This window comes from Athene noctua, chromosome 1 (genome assembly GCF_965140245.1).
Source record: "Athene noctua chromosome 1, bAthNoc1.hap1.1, whole genome shotgun sequence".
NCBI lineage: Eukaryota > Metazoa > Chordata > Aves > Strigiformes > Strigidae > Athene > Athene noctua.
In genome coordinates, this window is record NC_134037.1 from 192,997,124 (window position 1) to 193,020,102 (window position 22,979).

General features: G+C 37.0%; 1 protein-coding gene across 3 annotated transcripts in view; it reads right to left on the bottom strand.

The window, feature by feature from the left end:
- Positions 1-22,979, bottom strand: part of MGAT4A (alpha-1,3-mannosyl-glycoprotein 4-beta-N-acetylglucosaminyltransferase A) — an 84,600-nt gene that overhangs the window by 49,743 nt on the left and 11,878 nt on the right. For all 3 annotated transcript variants that reach the window (XM_074908530.1, XM_074908540.1, XM_074908549.1), the window contains exon 3: positions 2,468-2,635. In XM_074908530.1, the coding sequence (XP_074764631.1) occupies positions 2,468-2,635 (168 nt within the window). The remainder of the gene's footprint in view (positions 1-2,467; positions 2,636-22,979) is intronic.

A 22,979-nucleotide genomic window follows, 5' to 3' on the forward strand; every position in this document is an offset into this window, starting at 1 on the left:
AAATGATGGATTTTACTCAGGCATTATATCTTGTGCACAAAGGAAGACTTTTCTCATTTTAATTTTTTTTAATAAACAATGGCCAAGATTATTTTCCATTGAGTAACCTTGCTACAGATACACCTAATACTTACCAGATCGCATAAGACTTAGTGTGCAATCACAGAAGTAAAGAATGGTCCATTTATTTAGGAGTTTGGTAGGCTTTGTGGGTTTTTTTCCCAATGAATCAAAATGGGAGGCTTATTCACCTACATTATTTTTTACTTATGCTTACAGAGCTCACCACCATGTAGCAATGCTACTGCAAATAACCTTTCAAAGCTACAAATACATATTGGAATACACTGCAAATACAGATACAAAACAAAAACAGCACTAAATATACAACTGATATTTTGAATATCTCTGCAATAAAATAAATGCTAATGTGAATTTAATTTGGTCCATTAGAGTACTTAAAATAATTATTGCTCTTTCCAGAGCAACTGACTCTCAAGATGTTCCAGGTGGCTCTCAAAAGTTGCAAATAACAGTTTTTAAATTCCCCCGCTGTGTGTGTTGATTTTCTTACATCAAGTGTGAAAACAACTCTTATTTCAAATGGCAAATATGATAGCATATAGACCTTTGAAAACTTATGGGCTTTATAATATCAAGTTAAGTAAAAAATACTCAAGGCTTCCCAGATAAAATTGAACTGTGAAGAAGTGAGAAAAGTAATACCAGAAATGTCATTCCTCTCAGATTCTGAGGGTAGTTTCTACAAAGATAGAAGGGGTTTGTTGTGGGGTTTGGTTTGGTTGGATTGTTTAAAATATTTATTTTTGGGCGAAACTAAATCCCTAACCATTTAAAATCTTGAAAAAAATGCTTTGTAAAAAGATGCCATAAGTAGAGATGCTTATTTTGATAGATTCCAATACAGGTTGTACATTTTACTCTTCCTGCTAACATTTCCTTTAGCTTCAACTACAAAAGCTGGACTAAAAAGTGTGTCAAAGTATGACAGCTCTTTGTGTGAATGAATAATGACCTATGTAAACCAATCCAGAATTCTTTTTGCTTAAAGATAGCAAATACTACATAGTATTATGTACAGTTAACTGCATTAAACTTAATAAAAAAAAATTTAAAAATCTACCAAATACTAAGTTATGAGCACAAAAGCTCAGGAATTCAGACTTCATCTGACTTCGCATCACGACTCCACATGGAAAAAAGGATGTCCCAGCTGGGAACCAGACATTGTAGAATGTTAATAATGTGAATCAGTAGCTTCAGCTGCATCAGAAGAGAATAACTCCCTATAACTATATTGTCTATAAGCAAGTTAACTCATTTTCAGAAATAAATGTGGTAATAACTTAATCATAAATCCAGTATTAAAATTACTTGAGTTCCTCTATGGTTGCTCACTTTAACAGCAAGAACATGCATACAGAAGAGGAAGGTGAAAGTCACAGACTATGTTAAATGTAATCTTTTCCATAACATTCCTGCAGATCCAGAGAAATACAGAGATCAGGTTGGATAGGCCACTAGTGTCAGAGCAATTCATCACTAATATCAGCACTGAGGGCCTATAATTATAACAAGTACCGCCCCCCCCCCCTCAAATTCTATAGAAAATAATAACCCATAGCACAAATACAAGCAGACAACAAATACGAAAAAGCTTGATCCAGCTTTTTGAATTGCAGAACTATTTGGGTTTATATTCTTCATTAAGCAAATCCAGTGAAATTTTTGCAACCTACCAAATTAGGCATCTCCATGGGAAGTTTGTATTTCTTATTCATTTTCCATCTAGAAAAATCAGAGCGACTAAAGCAGTGTGATTTGGAAAGTTACCTTCAATAATCTGGTGAGTGGCACAAAGTCATTCTCCAATACTATCAAATGCAGCTCTCGGTAAACTGAGCATCAGCCTCCAAAATGGGTAAAAACTTACAGAAGACTTTACAAGTTTACCATTTAATCACTAGTTATTAAAAAGGACATTACCTATACATTTTACAAATCATAACCAATACCTTAGCCTGTATATTTTTACATCTTCCAGCTGACTTTTAAAGATACTTTAAATGCTTAAAATTCATCCATTTCTTCTGTTTGCTCACCTTTCCCCTCAAGCTCTATTTAAAAAGTGATGTAAATTATTGTTAAAATATATTCAGTATGCTACAGAAGTAACCAGAAGTTCCAAACTTTGGGAGCTAGGTGTGTCGTAAGTATTCAGTCCTTGAAGTCATAAGAATGAAGAGTAGGTGGATCATTAAGAATAGACATCGGAAAAATCAAAAACCAAAAAAATCCCCACCAGATATAACATATTACACATTCTTTATTCACACTGCTGAACAGTTTCATTTGGCTTTCTTGGTATTAATTTCTTATTCTATAGTAATAGTAAGAGATATTGGTATTGCAGAGTTGTAAAAAATAGCTTAATCACAGTCTGTACCTGAAAAATTATTCATTGCATTCTTACTCCCATTTGTTTCTGCTACTGCACGCCTGAACTGCTCCAATATAGCATTCAGCTCAGAAGAGCGTTGCAGAGTGCGATGCTCAGCTATACGAAGACGTTCCTTCAAAGCATGAAATTCCCGTTGATATGCAATCAACTTTTCTAGAGAGAAAAAAGATGATCCTGGTTATTTTTGGAAACAAACACCTACAGGCAGATCCAGCAAGAGTCAGGGACTGCTCAGCTATGCAGCACCTGAAATTCAGCCAAGCAGGGCACAGTCCAGCACAATCCCACCTGCGTTAGGCACCCCAGCATTTACACAGCACACAGAGGGAAGAGGGAATTGCACCACACAGGGATGCAAAGCAAGCACTGAGGGAGGTATGCCTCTCACCGTAGGCACAGACAGGGGCAACCTTTGAGTCCCTGTTACTCCAGCACCACCAGGCAATTCTTAATCCTTTATTGGAACAGATGCCCACAAACTCTTTCTTTAAGAAGCGGAATAGGAGTGGTGCCTTACAAAAGCACAGGTTATGCCTTTTGAAAGTCTCCTCTGAATACTTTGTAAGGATGAATGGAATTTGACAATATTTCAGGCTTACCAATTTCAAACCCAAGTTTTAACATAATGTTAGTCAGTGCCCACAAGAACAAAACCGATCAAAATCCTGCTAATGTAGATACATACACGTATTCTTTGAAAGGAGACCAAAAGGGAGAGGGAAACACCAAAACTCATTTGCTGGTATGTTGCTTATGCCCTTACCACCCAGCAAAGTAAGTATATCTGGTTTCTGTATCTTCCCTTCTTCCTACTGATCATTTCCTTGAATTTCCTGCTCACCACCATCACTCTCCTTCAGCCAATCTACAGATACGGACTAGAGTACCTTAAGTGATTTTATACCTTGGAATCAGTATTCCAACCTCACAGCTCTCATCCATAGACACACATTTTTTGTTATTTACCTATCCATTCCTAGCCTTTTAGTATTACAGTGGTAGGGAATCAAGTTTTGCAAGCAATTTGAATCATTTCCTCTTGCTACATTATAGTCACACATGGGGTAAAAAAAAAGGAATTACAGTCAACTTTCCCTTGTTAATAATGCTGCATTTCCTCTAACTTCTTTCAATTTACATTTATTTACTTTTTTGTAGTTGGGATGTACTGTTCTGATTATGTTTAGAAAACATAGTTAGCTAAAATGCCCTCTGTTTTGAAGACAGAAAAATAAAAACATAGTTCACTACTTCTTAAAAACATTTTCCTTGCCAGCCTTATTTTCCTTTTTTCGTTACAACCAAATGGTTATTGCTCTTCTGCCAACAAAGCCAGAACACAGATGCTGGCCCACAATACAGTGCTAGGCACACTACACACTGATGACTGAATACAGACTGCTATTTGGTACTTTAGACAGCAGCATTGAGAAGGCCAGGAAAATGTTCTTGAGTTTCTGGCATAAAGGGCATTCTTACACGTCTACTAGCTACAGTAAGGTTACAAAACATTTTAACAGCTAAACGAATATAGAACTGTACTAGTGTAAACTCCACACTGAAGTATGCAAATGATACTCCCTCCCCAAAATGAATGGGTGATGGCAGGTTGTTATATAGATCCCTGTTAATTTCTGTCTGAACAGAGAAGAACAAGTGAACCATCAAAGGACATGGAAGGTTTTGTTGAGGGCTACTATAGCAGTGGATAGCCTCAGAAGCAGCCCATAGCACCAAGTCTCCCTTGTCTTTCTTCATGGTACAAGAAGGCAGACAAACTTTAACACTTCTGTTCTTCCTACTTTGAAAAGGGTAAACTTGCCTGTGGCAGAGTATGTATTTCTCCTGGGTGAGAACCCTATGGAAACATGTGGTTCACATTCTGGCACCTCAAGCAGGATGAATTCAGGTCTTCCTCTCTTGACTTAGACAAATCTTGGCAGAGACCATTTCTCTTCCTACACTTACTACAAGATAGCAGCACATCACAGACAGTACTGCAATGATTCTGGTGCTCTAAGGAACAGCAGAGGCCTAGAGAGAATAATTTACTTAGGCATACATCAAAGAGTGGAGAACCACAGTAGTTCCCTGCCACCTCCACCTAGCAAACTCCATAATGCAAAATCAGAAATATCTTATTCCTAAACTCAGCTGGTAAGCAGAGATTAGGATTTTTCTACGTCCCTAATTCAGGTATGTAATATGAAAGTGGGAATTACAGAACCTTTGTAATTCCACAGCAAATTAAAACTCTGTCATAAAACCACAAGAAACTTGGAACCCAACTGAAAAGGTAGTTTTTATCACATGAAGAAATGAAAATGGTAGTTTCATATTAAGAACTACCAATAAAAATCCCTTACTCAGGAAACAACACTTTCAGAGGAGGTGGCTATTATAACACTTTTAATTTACAATTAATAATATATCAAAGTAAAAAAAGTAATTAGTTAATTTCTTTTTAAAAGAAATTTGAAGTTATATATGTAGAAGTAAACTTCTATTTTCATAACTTACCATAGTAGTTTTTCAGCAAAGAACATAGGTCCCAGCTGTGGCACTGTAAAATTTTTCCCAGTAGAAGTATTATAAAGCAGTTCAGCCCTGAGGCTCCCAGTGAACAGTACTGGTATTGCATTTATGGTACTTGAGACCTCAAAAGCATGAATTCCTTTAAGAAATACTAGTTGATTGATTCAAAGTACTCAACTTCTCACAACTGCTTTAACCAGATGTATCTGGGGGTTAAGGAGGCTGCTTTAAAAGATCCACAAACTCCTGAAACCCATCCTTCAAAAACACGGTGTTTGGGGTTTTTTTTGTTAGGTTACAATATTATTCAGCCAAGTAAAACTAAAAAATGCTAACATTACAAATATAATTATATTTTAAGTCCACTACCCTATGAATATTTTTCTAGTTATTTATGCAAAATGAAGTAAAAAAAATTCTTTGTAAGAACTAAGTCACTTAAAACATCTACATCTCTAACACTACCAGAGCTAGCACTTTTCATGTATTTGAAGATTAATGTGTCATTTGACCTTCTGGTACTTTTAGAATATGACTGCCTGTACTTTGAAACAAAACAAATTTCTAACATATCTTTGGCATACTTACCATACTTTAAAGCATTGATCAACTGCTCAGATACTTATTAAAAACAAACAAAAAACCACAATGGCAGCAACATCAAATTTCATCTCATATTGAAAGGTAGTTACAAAGGAGAAAACACTTCTCAGGCTCTTACAGTACCACTAATAGTGGTCACCACCTGTCCCAGACTTTAGAAAAGTGTAATTTAAGGCATCGGGAGTTTATAAATAATCTAATTTATTTTTTCAAAGTTCTTGACTCTTAAGTACTTGGGAATAAGCCTATAAAAATTAAATTTAAGGCTTTATTTCTATTTAAACTTTGATTTAGCTCAAGTTCAATATTTGCATTTTGTCCCCCCCTCTTCAAAATATTAAATAATTTGAAGGCTAAATATTTTCATTCAAAAATTAGGACTTTTTGAGGAGAACATGTTACTATATTACTCAGAAGTCCCATTTCTATTTCAAATTTCACTTCTTTCCTTAGAAGGAGGAAGCAATCAAAATTTGCAAGTGACCATAGAAGCTTCTCCAGAAATTCAAGGCAGTCTTTCTGAAATGTGGATGAATGATGAAAGGCCAAAGCTCAATTAGAGCTGAAACTGGCCAGGGCTATATCTGACACTAATAGCAAAAGGAGAGCTAAAGAAAACACTGGACCAATACTTGTTGACTATGGTCACCTGACAAATATAAAGCGGAGGCACATTCAATGTTTGTTTGTTTTCCTTAGCCTTTAATAGTACTGATAGACCTTGGGCTTACCAGTCCTCTGAGTTAGAGGACAAAAAATTACAGGAGTGGTGACCTTCCATTTGTGAACACTGAAACTGTAAGGGATCAGCTGTACCAGCTGAATGTTCTCAAGTCCACGAGGGATGAGTCCCATCAGGCCTAAGTACTGAAGGAGCTAGTGGATGTAATGGAAGGACCCCTCTCGATCATCTAACAAAAGTCTTGGGAATCTGGGGAGGGCCCTGCTTACTGAAAGCTAGCCAGTGTTATTCCAATTTACAGAAAGGGTGGGAGGGAATACCCAGGAAACTACAGACATGTTAGTCTAACCTCAGTTCCTTGAAAAATTATGAGGACGTTATACTGAGTACTGTTGAAAGGCATTTAAAGAACAATGCAATCATCAGGCACAGTCAACATCACTTCACCAAAAAAAAGTCCTGTTTAACTAATTTGATATCCTTCTGCGATAGGGTCACCTGCCTGGTGGATAAACGGAAGGCAGTAGATGTAGTTTTTCTGGATTTTAGTAAGGCTTTTGATACTGTCCCTCACAGCATCCTTCTGGGCAAGTTGTCCAACTGTGGGGTGAGCAGTTCATGGTGTGCTGGTTGAAGAACTGAGTGAAGGGCTGAGCCCAAAGGATTGTTGTTAATGGGGCTACAGCTGGCCAGCAACCCATCACCAGCAGTATTCCTCAGGACTCAATTCTAGAGCCAGGTCTGTTCAATATCTTTATCAATGATCTGGAGGCAGGAGTTGAATGCACCGTTAGCAAGTTTGCTGACAATACCAAACTGAGAGGTGCTGTCAACACCCTCAAGGGATGAGAGGCCTTGCAGAGGGATCTAGGTAGGTTGGAGCACTGGGCGATTATCAATGGCAGGAAATTAAGCACGAACAAATGCTGGATTTTGCACCACAGACAAAGTAATGTCGGACCACACAAATATAAACTGGGAGAAGAGTGGCTGGAGATCAGCCCTGCAGAAAGGGATCTGGGGGTGCTGGTCGGCAGCAGGCTCAGTGTGAGCCAGCAGTGCCCTGGCAGCCAGGAGGGCAAACCGCACCCTGGGGTGCATCAAACACAGCATAACCAGCCGGGCAAAAATGTGATTATCCCCCTGCATCCAGCATTGGTGAGACCTCACCTTGAGTCCCGCGTGCAGTTCTGGGTCCTACGACTTCAGAAAGATATTAAAGTTCGTTGAATGGATCCATATGAGAGCAACAAAGCTGGTGAAAGAGCTGGAAGGAATGTCCTATGAGGAGTGACTAAGGCCTTTTGACTTGTCTAGTTTGGAGAAAAGGAGGCTGAGGGGCGACCTCATTGCTCTCTACAGCCCTCTAAGGAGTGGAAGTGGAGAGGGCGGTGCTGGTCTCTTCTCCCTGGGATCCAGTGAGATGACGTGTGAGAATGGTTCAAAGCTGTGCCGGGGAGGTTCAGACTGGACATTAGGAAGCATTTATTTACTGAGAGGGTGGTCAAACACTGGAAAAGGCTTCTTAGAGAGGTGGTTGATGCCCCAAGCCTGTCAGTGTTTAAGAGGCATTTGGAAATGCCCTTAACAACATGCTTTAACTTTTGGTCAGCCCTGAATTGGTCAGAATTTGGTCAGCCCTGAATTGTAGTTGGACTACGTGATCACTGTAGGTCTCTTTCAACTGAGATATTCTATTCTATGACAAGCTGACTTGTAAGCATTGTATATACAAAAAAGTCAATAGTGTACCCAACATTTTAAAAACATATTTGACCATTTAGTGTTTTATTGTTCAAAGTTTTCTCTAAAACCTAAAGAAATTGAATTGATTTCTTGTCAAAGAGTAACAAATTTTTTTCAATGCTATTACAGTAAAAAGAAAAATACTGAGCCTAAAACCATAAAGGAAACAGTCAGAGATCAGTGGTCACCATCATGAAAAAGTTTCAGCTTCTACAATGTTATAAATGACTTTTCTTTCTATGCTGAAACCTAAAGTAATTCAAGAAAAAACAGAGGAAGGAATTCAGACAGTAATTATTGGCCTTATGCAGCTGATGGAAGAACCCCAAATGTATCTGTTCTCTGACAAATAAAATATCCATCTAACAGCAGCTGTAGCCAATATCAAACATACTTGGTCTCCAGTAGTTTCAGCATAAAGTCATATTTTTATTTAAGAATAATATATTATTTTACACTGAAATAAGAAGATGATGCTTTTGCATACTCTGCTCTGAAAGCCAAAAAGATCAAATAAATATAACTAGCCCTCATACTTCAAATGAAAATATCTTGTTAAGACATTAACTTGAGAACTGAAAGCATTAATTCTTCATAACTTTCTCTTAAACTGTAGTAGTTTCAGCAAAACCCAAGAAGCTAAAACCTAAATATTTTAGCTGGCTTGATGCTGCGCACTTCTTGGCAAGTTAACACTATGTCAACTCAGTAGTTTGTTTTCTCAACTTTTTTTCCCTTGTTGCAAGATGTTCTCTTAAATATGCAGAACCTAGAATTTAGACAAGCTTACTTGAAAGTTGATGCAGTATTTTGAAAATTAAAAATTCAAATCAAACTGTGAAGGTTTGCAAGTTTTTGACCAGAGATGGGATGTCAGCTCTCAGCCTACTCTTCCTTCTCTGAGTTATTTATGGTTTTCCTACTAAACAACTGTTAAAAAAAAGTAATTCCAAAAAGACACCATTAGCCTAGGTTACAAACTCAGTCCATTCTCCCCTTAGCCACAGACAGTCTTGATTACATCATTTGATTTTTTTTTTTTCTATATTTAGACAGCTCATAAGTGAAGTGTTAAACCAGATGCCAATTTCCTAAACTAAACATGAAGCCTCTGAACATCTTAGCATACATTTAGTTTCTTAGTTTTGGGTTTTGTACTACCAGTCTAATTTATGTACTTCAACCCATGATTTTTAAGAGCAAGGAGCTTTCCCTTGGGATAAAAAAGAGCAAAGTAAAGGAACAAGAAAATACGCTGTAGTTTGAATTTACAAAAGCATTTTGCAGATTATCTCAGCTCAACTAAAACAGCAAAAGTAGTCTGAATTGTAGGTAAAATACCTGCACCAGCAGAATGCTCACTGTATCATAATTCCAAATGAAACATATACTGAACAACGAAATTGCAAAAATACCCTGGAAACACAACTAAAGCAATTCTATGGCTATTTAGCTTCAGTGCCATAAAAAAACATCAACAGCTTAGTTTTATTGTTCTAGCTACTTTTTAAGCAAAACAAAATTTTTTAATACCCCAAGCCTGTCAGTGTTTAAGAGGCATCTGAACAATGCCCTTAACATGCTTTAACTTTTGGTCAGCCCTGAAGTGGTCAGACAGTTAGAATAGATGATTGTTGTAGGTCCGTTCCAACTGAAATAGTCCATTCTAATATGAAAACTATGTGAGGAAACTATGTTGGGTGCACTCTTAAGTTGAGTGGAGTAAAGACATCTACAGAATCAGCAAAATTCTGCTGCCTCTGACTATTTGAAGATTCACCATAAACCACCAGAAGGGAAACGGCAATGGGTCTGTATTAAAAAGAACCTAAGCACCTACCTAACCTTCAATCAGAATGCACTTTTGAAATCTGTATATATGTGTGTTGCTACTAATAATGAAACACAGAAAGTACAGTTGAACAGGATGTCTCATCAAGACTCTGGTATTATTAAAGCAACAATCACCACAAAATACTCATTATATAGAAGTATAAAGAACTACTTAGATCCACCAATGAAGTTGCAGGTGCAATTTAACATTGTGGAGAGCATGTAAGTACAGAACAGTCTTGACCAAAGCTGTACATGTATCAGCATATGAGAATTCAGAAGATTTTATTCACATATCTTAGGCAGTAGCAGAAGAGGAACACAGAGTAGTATGTATTTAGATGATATGCATCCACATCCATCTTTGTTAACATTGCACCAGGGAAAGAAGGTACAGGCACTACAGATGCAAGAGATGTTTTGTGATCCTCTAGAGATGCCTCTGTCAAGAAATGGGCTAAAATAGTGGACAAAGAAAAAGGGCCAGAAACCATCTAAAAATGGACATTTGTATTTCTGGCTATCTCTGCAAAGTTTCTGACTCTATATAGCCTGCAACAGCCATACTATGGTAGCCTGTGACTCCAGTAAAAACCCTGCCACTCTCCATAAGGAAAAAAAAAAAAAAAAAAGCTGCCGTGTAAATGCCCCCCCCCCCCCCCCTTTTTCTTTGGGGGGTGCAGGAGAAAGCGTGTGTGCGTGTAGGTAAAAGAAAACAGAATTGCATGAAGACCCTTACAAACCCCAAGAATGTTTCAGCAATTCTCAGTTAGTATTGACATTCTTCCTTAAGCAAAGCCTTTTAAAAAGCAGCACTATCTACAACATAAAAAGTCGCATGAAAGCTTTGCAAGATTTATCTTATCAATCAAGTAGGTTCACAAATATGTTAAATCACAGGCCATTTTCACATCTGGAGATAGAGCATACCAAACTAAGGTGACTATTTAAAAAAAAAAAAAAGGCAAGCTATAATTTACTCAAGAGCTCTGTGGTGGTACAGCTGGTTGTCTCCAAAGGCAGATGCATCAGACAAGATCAGAAAAAGACCTTCCCTTATCAACAGCAGGCAGATGAGTCTTCCTTCAAACTGCAAATCAACTAAACACCCAAAGTGATGGATCTGCCACACAGTTAAAAAGGTAACCAGCCACAGACTTGGCACTCATAAGACAGCAAGACAAGTACAGAGAGCTTAGCTTGTAGAACCTGATTTATATTTCCTGCTCTTACTCCACTGAACTGTTGAAACTCCTCATCCTCTTTGTTCATTAAATAGGAACAGGAAGAATTGGCTGTCGTCTGACACACAAAGGGCTTTGGTTGACAACAAAGCATTGCACACAAATATTCAGTTAGTAAAACGGGTAAAAGCAGGAACAGATAACCTGGCATGGCTGGACCTTCTATCCAAGAAGGAGATATACAAATCGTTATTCAAATGAACAGTTCTAAATTCACCAATGTAACAAGTTTATGGCCCTAGTGACAATGCTTTCAGTTTTCTTCTTCCAACCCCAAGGTTCTGACACCTTAGACCCTCACTTGAAACCAACACAGCCTGCACCTTCTCAAAGCAAGCAACCAAAAACAAAAACAAAACAAAAAAAAGGCTGCAGCTGCAGTAAACTGTGCTACAAGTTAAAGGTTCCGCAGCAAATGTCTCATTTTTCTGTAGACTCTGTTGAAGAGTTATTAGAAATGCCCCTAAATAAATGTCTGAATCTGTGAGAACACAGTGTAGTTAAGTGCTAATTAGGTACTTTTATGATTAGTTATTCCACAACTCATTTCCTTCCATTATAAAAATGCCACAGTCACGCCTCGGAGACAGTAACAAACTTAAGGTATTAGTTCGTTACACTTGCATCAAGGTTGATACAAAACAGAAGTCTTAACAGACAAAGAGCTTCCACACTGAGTTTATTATATGGAGTCAGTGGGTGTAGCAAGAGCAGGTTACTCTTCAATCACTTAGTCACTTTGTCAACATGCCAGCCAATTCAAACTGGCATAGCTTTTACAGGAATGTTTCATTGTTTCAGCTGTGTAATGTGAAAAAATAAGTTCTGCACTTCCCCTAAAATAATTTCAGATGCTTTATATGATCCCTGAAATCATGGTATCAAGTACACCAGTATACGCTAAGCTACGACAATACCCACACTGATCTGCACTTCACTCCCACAGAGATTTATGCAACGTGTATTTTTTAGACCATGCTTGATCCATAATACCCAAGTACCTTACAAGCTATCACATTTGTAGTATCACCTGATCAAATAGTCATCTTTATCGCTCACAAACTGATATCCTTTTAAATTAAAATCCTGCTATGATAATTTGTGGCAGACTAAATTATTTCCAATGTCAGTTAAGAAAAAGAAAGACTGAATTCCTCTATCACATCAAAAGAAATTCTTACTACACCAGCACTTAAGTAATTTGCAACTTCATCTTAAAGCTGACACTTTTTGACAAAGGCTAGATTTTGTTTTGCATAGGTTTTGCAAAATGTAACTATAAATACAAATACCCAGTACCGTGATAGAAAATCCTGCTATCACTGCACTCTACAATCCAGCATCCACATAAAAATGCACAGACAAGAAATACATAGTGGCATATACTGAGGAAATACAAATATTGCTTCCATTGCCCTTTGGAAATTACTCCAGATTGCAGAAGATACTCACAACGCACAAATCAAGCACTGCATTCTCAAATGTTCAACTGAGGAGAGGCGAGCAGGGGAATTGTCAAACCAACCACACAGGCATAGCCAAAAAGCTCTGTCCACACAAGAGAGAGATTAAAGATGTTCCAGAATCCACCTGTGACATTTAGGCTTATAAGAACAGCAAAACACTGTAACAAGCTGAGGTAATTACGAAGTGTCAACACCTGTACATAGGCACAAATCATATTTATAACTAGCAATGTCAAACAATGAAGAGTAAAGAAGGTGTTAACAAAATTTGCCCCCCAAAATTAAATCTCAAGTGGTTTACAAATCAGATTCTGATTTTGTCTCAAAACTGCGTAAAAGCAGATAGATGGTGTCCTTGAAATGTTACAATATATTACCACGGATGACTACTCTCCATCAGCTAATTACCTTCCTTGCTCTTAAGTGAAATTAAAACCTTTTATAAGCAAGTTATGATGACTTATAAAATCTGAAGCAGAAGAGTAATCAACCATGCAAATACAGAATAAAGCAGTATACTGTAAATGCTAACAACAGACATACTATAAATAAAAGCTCTTAAGAAAACAGCTCAAGGTCAAATTTTATCAGTCCTCTTTAAACACTTGATGTGAGCCTTTAGTTACTGAGTCTGTAGCTATGCCTACTCATAAAGCTATTATTATTTTGAAGGATTAGAGAACATGAGATTGTTTTATATTATTCAGTGGAATTACAGACAGTAAGGTAGCTGATTTACATACGAAAAATACATCCTACTAATGACAAAACATTTTCTGCTTCTTGAAACAAACAAAAAAGGTCTTGTATCAAGATTTAGGGAAAGCGTGGGCAAGTCATTCTTTTATCCGTAATCTTGCTACTAAAATTGACAGGTCATTTCAGCAATCTGGTATTTAAATATACCAAAGCAATCCAGTAGAGCTACTGTTTATTGCCCTTGTTTTCCACATAGAAACACACTTATTAGGACTAGAAGTATTTTAAAAAATGCTTATTCAAGGAGTTTTCACTGTGAAGAACAGCTTATTTTTCAGTGAAGGTTCTGCAGGTCATCTTAAATTTATTTTTAAAAAGTAACTTGAGAATTATAATTACTTATTTTTTTATTGCAACTTGTTCACATTGTGCACTTCAAGGATCTGTATAAACAAGTAGTGTTTTTTGTTCTCCCCAATTCTAATGCACCAGCACAAGTCTGAAGTGTTTGCTTTGAAACTTTCAGGGCCTGATCCAATCTCAGTCCAGATACTTTTGTTTAAACATTCCTTTGCAGCAGGAGCTGAAGTTGTTTTCACTAAAATTTTTAAAGCAATCTGTATATGATCCCTTGTAGTATCAACTGGTAAAACCTTCCTATTTTGAAGTGTAAATTTCAGAACAAATTTGCTTTTAAACATTCTTTTGAAAAAAAGAACAGAAAACCCCTGCTTTCTCAGAGATTCCACATATCCAAACAAATCAGAAAAATGTGAATACAAAAGAGATCAGACTGAAAATCTGCTTTCCCCCCATTTTTTATATATTTAATACAATTTCACAAAAAATGCTGCAGATTACCAGTCAAAATGGAAGCATATATCAGGCAGGTTTGGTTTTTAGTTTGTTTTATTTTTCTAAAAAGCTACAGATTAAAATGTTTTTCCTAGAGGAAAAACAAACAATCCTAAGCAATCAGAAAGCCAGAGAAGCCAAACTAGAACTGTGACAATTGATGAATGATTTACTTAAGAGGTATTTTAATAGCTGGCTAGAGCAGCCAGGAACAGTTTTAAATGTCTCCTGATGCAATTGCTTACTTTTGCCTCTATATACAAATTGTTCAATAAAGAAAGGTCACAATTTAGAAAATTTCCTATACAGTTACAAAACTCACTATGACACCACTCTCAAATCTCCATTGATGAGGGCTGACAAAGGGTCTGAACGTTCCTTTGGACACAAGGAATAAAAATAATATATCAGAAAATCCAGACACTCACGGCTAAGGAGGTCAAGTCAACAGAAGCATATGGCATTCTGTCTGTGCATTGGCTTCAGACAATAAGGATAATTAAACACATGATTTGTTTGAGAAGTATTGACAGCACTTAAGCTGAAGGTCTTCCTTTAAAACAAAACAGCAAGCTACAGTGATGGAGAAAAGAAATAAAGAAAATTCACATTTGCAATTTATTTGTCCTAATTTGACTGTTTACTAGTATTCACACTTCTTTGGCTAGTAAACAACACTGCTCAGGACTCCGTGGATGAATATAATCCTCAAGGGTTTTTAGATTCCAGTTATTTGGCTTTTATTTTATTCCCAATGCTAAGAAGCACTGTCAACTCTGCTGGCATTCCTTCTTTAAAGGGAAAGTGATATAAAAAGGTCACTGAAATCATATGCTAAATCAGTTCCACAATAAGCAATCAGCATTTAACACATCTCCAGCCCTGAATAGAAACACTAATAAATAAAAGCTTCATAGATTCTATTCCGAAAAAGCAAAGCTGTACAAGGAAAATTATTGCAATTTCTGTTCTAGACATACATAGCACAAAGAGTTTGGTTTAAGAAATTAAAAGAAAAGCTCAGCTGAGTATGCAAACCATTGAATTCATGTCTTTTGGACATTAACTCTTTACAGTGTCAGAAAAAAAATTACCTTCCAACAACCTTCACTGAAACATCCCACTTCGATACTTCTTGTCTTGCACAAGACTCAAAATGTACAACAGTGTAAAAGAAACCAGGAAGTGGTCAACAATAACATCACAGCATTACCTCAAAAACAGAAACACAATTTCCAGTGACAGCTTTTACAAAGATCATTATGTTACAATTATTTTTTCAAACACTGCCAATTAAAAAGTCATGCTACAATTCTGACTAAAATCTTATGCAGAAGATCTACTGCTCAAGCAAGCACAAAGTTCCAGTTTAGGCAAACATTAGAATCATAGCACAGAAATACACTTTACTTTTGATACAGGATAGGTCGATATCTAGCCTGCACTCTTGGCAACACTGAAGGACTAAAGCACATTAGTAGAAAGAAAGCATTCCCATTGCATTTTTTTTAGCATCTTAAAGTAAAGCAATCCATTCTACATTTCTGCAGTATTAAGCATAGACGTTGCATCCAGTTATGCTTGCTTCCATCATTTAGTTTATATGTGTGTATATAGAGAGAGACTTTATTGCTACCAATAAACAAGAATATCTTCTTAAAACTACATAATAGCTAATTACACTCATTTCTAACAAGACATATGAAAGAAGCCATAACTGCTTATGCTGATCCTAGCAGAGTGTGGCTTTATAATGTAAGGGTCAGCATCTCTGTGTGGTATTGTAATTTCAACATTAAAAATAATACCAAAATATAACCCTGGTAAAACACAACTCTTTCACATCTGTTAAGAGAGAATAAGAGACAACCCCTTCACCTGAAATACTTACAGATTTGCTGACAGTGTAAACAAATGTAATTACCCTTTAGGTAATTCAACCCCTTACAGTCAGTTTGACTACAAGTCATCTGTGAAATCTCATGTTTCCCCTCAGATCTCAGACAATACTGTCAGCTACTTTCTACAAACAAGCATATATACCCATATTAAGATATCAAATCAAAATATTTATGCTATCTAGTGGTCTCCAATTCCTGGAAGTTTGGTTTGTTTTTTTCTCTGCATACCACCTTTTTGTATGCTACTGAACTTCTAATTCAATTTACTAGTGTTCTCTGCTGTAACACAATTCCTGAAAGTAAGGTCTTTGATTCTCCATATTGTTGACTTGGTAAGTTAAAACTGGAAAACAGATTTGAAAGAGAAAACAAGTCTCCATCAAAGCTCACAATAAAAACATTTTTGTTGAAAATTTTTTATTACCCAAACCAGGGTGCACAAACAGTAAACTAATTTTCAAAATCAATTTGGTAATCATTCAAGCTTCCCCTAATCCTGTCACTCACATCTTGCAAATAACCAGCCATTAAACGAATCTGCATTCTACACATTTTTTTAATCTTTTACATATCTTATGCCTCTCCATCAGCTTCCTGCTTTAACAGCTACAGTTACAGCTATATTTTAAAATTAAAGAAATGATGTTTTAGTCAAAGGTTACACACATTATTTCTTGTATTTGTAATGTACTACACATAAGAAAATTCAAAAAATTAACTGATCTTATCTGAAATCAACTTACTATTTTTCCCTTCTCCAGCTCTTTAAAAAAACCCACAGGTTCAGGCATGGTTTAGAGATGACCATCACACTAATCAATATGCAATTGTGAGCAATGTTGTATCTCAAGCCTGTAACCACCTAACCTGGTGCCTTACACCACCTCAAAATTCAACCCTAGCTGGACACCTGAAACTAGTTTAATCTCAATTCTAACATGGTCTCTGTGCATCATGCTTGTTTCGTCATCATTTCACAGACAACCTTCATATGAATAAAGAGAAAATTAGTAAAATGTTATAAAAAAAATCAAGTGTGGGATGGAACAAATGGACATGGTTATGTCATATGCAAATACTAGAATACTGAACAAATCAGAATTTCAATCATGGCAAATGAAGTCATAAACATGAAGAGAATGGTCTAGAAGTAGCAACAAACATGTTTTCACAAGATTAGGGAAGGCACTGCTTGGTTTCTAGTTATACTTGACTAAGGCCATTTGAATGTGTCACATGGTATAAGCAGCTGGAATCTTTAATTTTTTGGTGAGAATTACCAAAAATTCTGCACGGAGTCTCCCAAATACTCAGTGCAGAAAATTAATATTTTGGTGTAACCTTCCCAAATCACTGTGTTAATTACATATTTTTAATTATTTTTCCATTACACTACTCTTCATCAATATTATTGAACATTAGTTTGTGATGCTGCAACACCAGAGGGAAATGTGGTTCTATTTGTATTTCAAATGGGTTAATGTTTCTGAGTGGAATTATAACTTTCATATTGACCCCTTCTGTAACAAAGAAGCAAAGAGTTTATGGAACAATGTGCACAGTGTAGGAATAATTCCCACAGAAGAGAAGATCCAGGAAGCATCATGTGGCTATAAACCAGACCTTAATAAAGATGCATTGAAATAAAGTAAATTTTGATTTTCTCTTACAGGAAAGACTTTGGGGTTTTCTAAAGATTTGTAAAAAAAAATTTTTGCATTACAAAAATGGTATGTAAAATTCCATTTTTACTTTTGAAAGTGCAAATCAATACAGCCATAGAAGTTTCTATTAAGTGTCCCATTACTGTGATGCCATTATTGCAGTTTATAAATCAATTTGCTATAAAGCTTTTTTTTGAGAATGAAGGGTAGAGTCAGCTGCATCAGTTACCACCTCTACAGTTTCACTTAAATACCACAAATGGCAACACCTCCTTTAGCATATCTATCAGCCTCCTACATTTAATTTCCGTTTGAAAAATGCATCTATAATATCTCAATAAACAGCATAGCAAAGTAGCCATGAATTACTTTTTCTTCAATGGCACATTTAACAATGATGTACAAACAGTAAGACACACCACAAGATCAGATACAGATAAAAGCAAACATCTTAAGCACAGATTCTTGCCAGACCCAGAAGGCTATTCTCTAGTAATTCAAAAGCAGACCAAGTAGAAAAAATACATCCAAACACAAACACAAGCAGTTCAACCTACACTCTGAAGTAGGATTAAACCAGCAGTATCAGGAACTATCAAAAATATATACAATTTATGTGTACATGTCCAAGTTCTAAATGAAACAGCTCTCTCACCTGACACTCTGGTAATTTTGTGTGCCTAGTGAGAGCCAAGATTGTGGGGCAGGGAGGCAACACCCAAACCTGAACATAGATATGCATCCACACAAGTTTCATGCATTTGTTTTCCTACAGCTGTTTCCACCCCTCTTCTCTTACAGGCCAGTGGCCCCAGCTCTCCCCCAAGACTCCCGTCCACACCCCAGGACTCTCTGGTTCCTCTGACACTATAATCCCAGCCAGCAGAACCAGCATTTGGCCCTCAGCACATAACTCCTCATGCTGTCCCCTGTGTATGCCTTCCCATTTGCATACTTCTTCCATGCATTAACAGCATTTGCCTCTAACCACTAGCAAAAAACAGCAGTGCTGCAGAAGACAAGAGCTCTGCACCCATGGCGTGGTCAGAGAGAACGTGAGCAGTGCCTGCCCAGCTATTCAAGACCAACACTGCTGCTGAGCTCCAGCCCTGGGACCAAGTGGAGGCTCTGTCCTGGTCCTAACAGCCTGCTTCCTCCAAGCTTGTAGGAATAGTGGTACTACCAAAACCAAATTTGAACTAAGTGAGAAGTTTAATGAAGGAGTGACAGAGTGAAAAAGATGACACAGCATCATATCTTAGGGCAAATGAAGCTGAAGTGACATTTCAACTTTTTTGGGGGGGGAAAAAAAAAAAACAAAAACAACCAAAACCAGTTAACCACATCCATCCTATGTTTATTTTCCAAGTCATTAGTTTATCATTATGACTGCATCGGAGAACAGCTTAAAAGCCATGGGTACTGTACATACAAACATTTGTGAATGTCCTAGCATCAATTGTTTCCTGCATGAGGACAAATTTTCAACTTCACCTGATTCAAGTCTTTGATCACTGCAATCTACACATAGCTAAAACCACAAAAGCCAATGCAACTCACCTCTGGATCCCCAAAATACAAGAGAAAAAGTGCTCCATTGAATTATAGCTCATTCCAAGTTTAAAACTTTATCAAACTAAGTTAAGAACAGTCAGGTTTAAAGCAACATTTTACAAATACAGGGCAAAACATTAGTCTCTTCTTCAGTGTTTCCATATAATATGAAATTGCATTTTTACTGTATACAATTGCCTTCTCAGTAAAGCAGTGTGGAGGAGAAGAACAAGGGAAAATGAGCCCTGACCTTTTTAGGTCATCTCTACCTATGAATGCGTGTCCCATTTACATCAGAAGATGGTTATTCTAGCATCACGTGTCTACACATGGGAGTTTCAGAAAGGTCTCCCCTATTTCTATACAGAAACTCTCTGTGCAAAGCAAAAATGTTTAACCCTGATACTTCCACACAAACTCTACAACACATGCACCCTTACACATCCTCCAGAATGTGACTCAGCATATATGCCAACCAACAGGGCAGTGAGTGGTTGAACCTTCTCACACATCCCAAAAGCACATGGACTATTGCACAATTGCTCAGCAAATACTTATCACAAATACGCACCTACATAAAACTTCCCAAAGGTGCCACTTACTGTGCGCACTTAAACAATTTCTGTCTACGCAATTGGGATTTCTGGTCACGCAGTAACCTGGTCAGCAACAGGATGCCTGTGCAGCAGCATCCACCCATCTGGGGCTAACAGGCTCTGCACCTGAAGGATTTCTGCCCAGGCAAAATTTCTGTGAATAAAAACCAGTCACGTCCAGGAAAACCCAGATGTACATATCCCAAACCTTCTCAAAGAATCATCACATAATACACACACACTGTTGCACATTCAGGGCTCAGGCTTTGAGAGTTAAAATGCTGTGTATTATCAGATTAACTCACCTACAGTCCAACGTGGCAAGGAAACAAAGCACAAAGGAAAGCAGAACCATGACCCGGAAAGAAAAAGCAACCATTCAGTTCTGACACCCTGAAAGCTTCCAAATACTTCAACATGATTTGTTACTACTACAGAATTGTAACTAACTGTGAGCTTCTGCACCTGTAAATTAACATGCTCTTAGATTTAAACCATTCCTCTCCCTCCTCTCAGAAACCAGTGAAATATACACATACAAGGCAGGAACTAGAGCAAGAAAAACTAGCTTCCTAAATCAAAATGAGATTAGTAATGGTAGATCCACAGCCAAATGTTGTAACATTTTAATACATTAGAAGAAAATTCATCTATCAAAAGGTAACTGGTTGGAAGTGCCACCATCTCATAATTAACAACTCTGTTCTAAGAGCTGAAACTTTTAGAAAGTCTTATTAGCTTGGGCACAAAATTCAAGCCATTGCAGAAGTTTGATTATTGTTTCCACACATGCTAGTGGGTTGGGGTTCCTGATGCTCCTTGTTTCTCTGTGCCTTGACAACTGTGTTGAACAAGCTCTGTTTCTGAGGGCATATTTAACTTGTCCTCCTTGAAAACAACACAGGATCAAAGCCTGACCATGCTCCCATATCGCTACAAATTAACAACCACCTTGTAAGTCAAATGTGATGGGATCACATTTCATTCAAATCTCTCTCCAACAGTACCTCCACAGTTTGTCTTTAGGGGCTGTGCAACTAAGTATGAGTGAGGGCTGTTTATTTGCACAACTGCTTTACCAGTCATTTGTAATGATAAAATTATTTATTTCAGCCCATTTCTGAACTGTCTGAGGAAACTTACATGTTGTTCATGGCACTGATATGTAAGACAATGATGTATCTGCAGGATACATAGCAACATTTATGCTTGATAAGCATAGGAAACTCTTAAATTCTTTTTGAGCATAAGTTAGTAAAATTAGAGACTGCCACGAGCAAAAATAGGGTTTCTGTTGTTTACTGTTAGATAGATGGGTGGCACATCTGTGGGAAGCATCCACAGGAATAGACAGAAAACTGTGCAAAAGCCAAGGAGACAACCAGAAAAGCAACTGGAAGTACAGCTCTAAAATACTGTAGAGTAATTGCTTTTTAGACAGAGACTACTTGGCATAAAGCCTTGCACTGTGAGCAAGGAAACCACTTTCTATTCACTTTCTACCATGTTCAGGAAAACAAAACATAGTGCATTATAAACAAAACTGAATTATAGACTTGTCAGTGTCTCATCCTAAAAAGAAACAATTTCTAGAATTCTAATCTGAAAGATTGTATCAATAATGGAAAAAGCTTTTTTGTTATCCAGGCAGCAAATAAAGTCATGATTACACAGCAGAAATAAGGTTAATAAATGAGATACTACTCCAAATCATGGAAGTGCGGAAGGAAAAAAGAAAAAAAACAACAACCCACACTTGAAAATAAAAACAAGTTGCTTTTTAAGATTTCTAACACATTATTTTCACTATATTTCACTTCCTAGCTATAGAAATGGCTGTGGACATTAACAATAAACAGTTATGTGAATCTGCTAAAATACAAACATTTTACGTATTTTAAGGCATCAAATTTTATGATAATAAAGGGCAACACACACCTCATGCAAACATCAATATTGTTTAGTAATGAAATGCACTAGCATGTCCTTCTTGGCACAAGAAGATATAAACTTGGCAAAGGTCAAGAATACCTAGCATAACTTTGGTTAGATGGGACTTCTAAGGGTCATCTAGTCCAACCCCCCACTAAAAAAATAATTTCAGCAAGATAGCTAGTTCAAAGTTAGATCACCCCTGCCAGCTGTAGGTCTTCCCTATCTAAGACTTATTTTGGGAGTGTCATAGTGACTTTAAAACCCAGTGTAACTCACTCTTTCTGCGCTAGCCCAAATCTCTATTGGTACCAAACATGGTACTGGTGTATTTTACTTGGCATCGCTGGTTTAACTTGTTCTTAAAATTGCCTACACGGAAATTCTTTGCTCCTCCCAATGATGTACTCCAGTACATAACTATACTTGCCATTAAAAAAAAAAATTTTCCACTACCTAACCTTGTTCTCCCTTTTAATTTCAGTCCCTTATATCCTGTTATTCACTATGGCTGCAAACAATAGATTATGTCCTTTTTATTTTTTTGCAAGAACTTCTGAAATATTTGAAAAATTATCTTCCTGTCTCTCTTCTCACACCTCTCTTTAAGCTAAGGAATGTCAGAACACTGACTCTTCCCTTACAGTGCAGATTTTCTAGATCTTGGATCACTTGTTGCTCCTTTGAAACCCATCTAATAAATCTAACCTCTTTGCAGTGCACCATCCAGAAGTGAAAACAATGCCAAGCAGAGCAGAAAGATTTCTTGTGTCTTGCTGAAGTAGTAGACTTCAATACTACTTTACTTCCTTAACTGTTCAATTTCTTCTGTTTTCTGCAATAACATGACAACACATGCTTAGCATGTGATTTACAGTCAACTACCATTCCTAACTAGAATCCTAACACCATATTTCTTTCCCATTTATGTATACATTTGATTGTCTTCTGCTTTACTGCACTTTTGTCTGGGGCACTTTCACCTACCTTTAACTCTCCATTCGCCCCCCTTCATGACTAGATCTCCAATTTTTTAAAGTTATTTTTACCTTCAAACTCTCTGCCTACTTTCGCTGCCCCTCCCAGCATGTTGCTGTTTGAAATGTAGTAAGAAATCTCTTCCTCTCATCACCCAGATCCACTAAGGAAAATATCAACCACCACCAAAACCAGGACAGATCATTTGC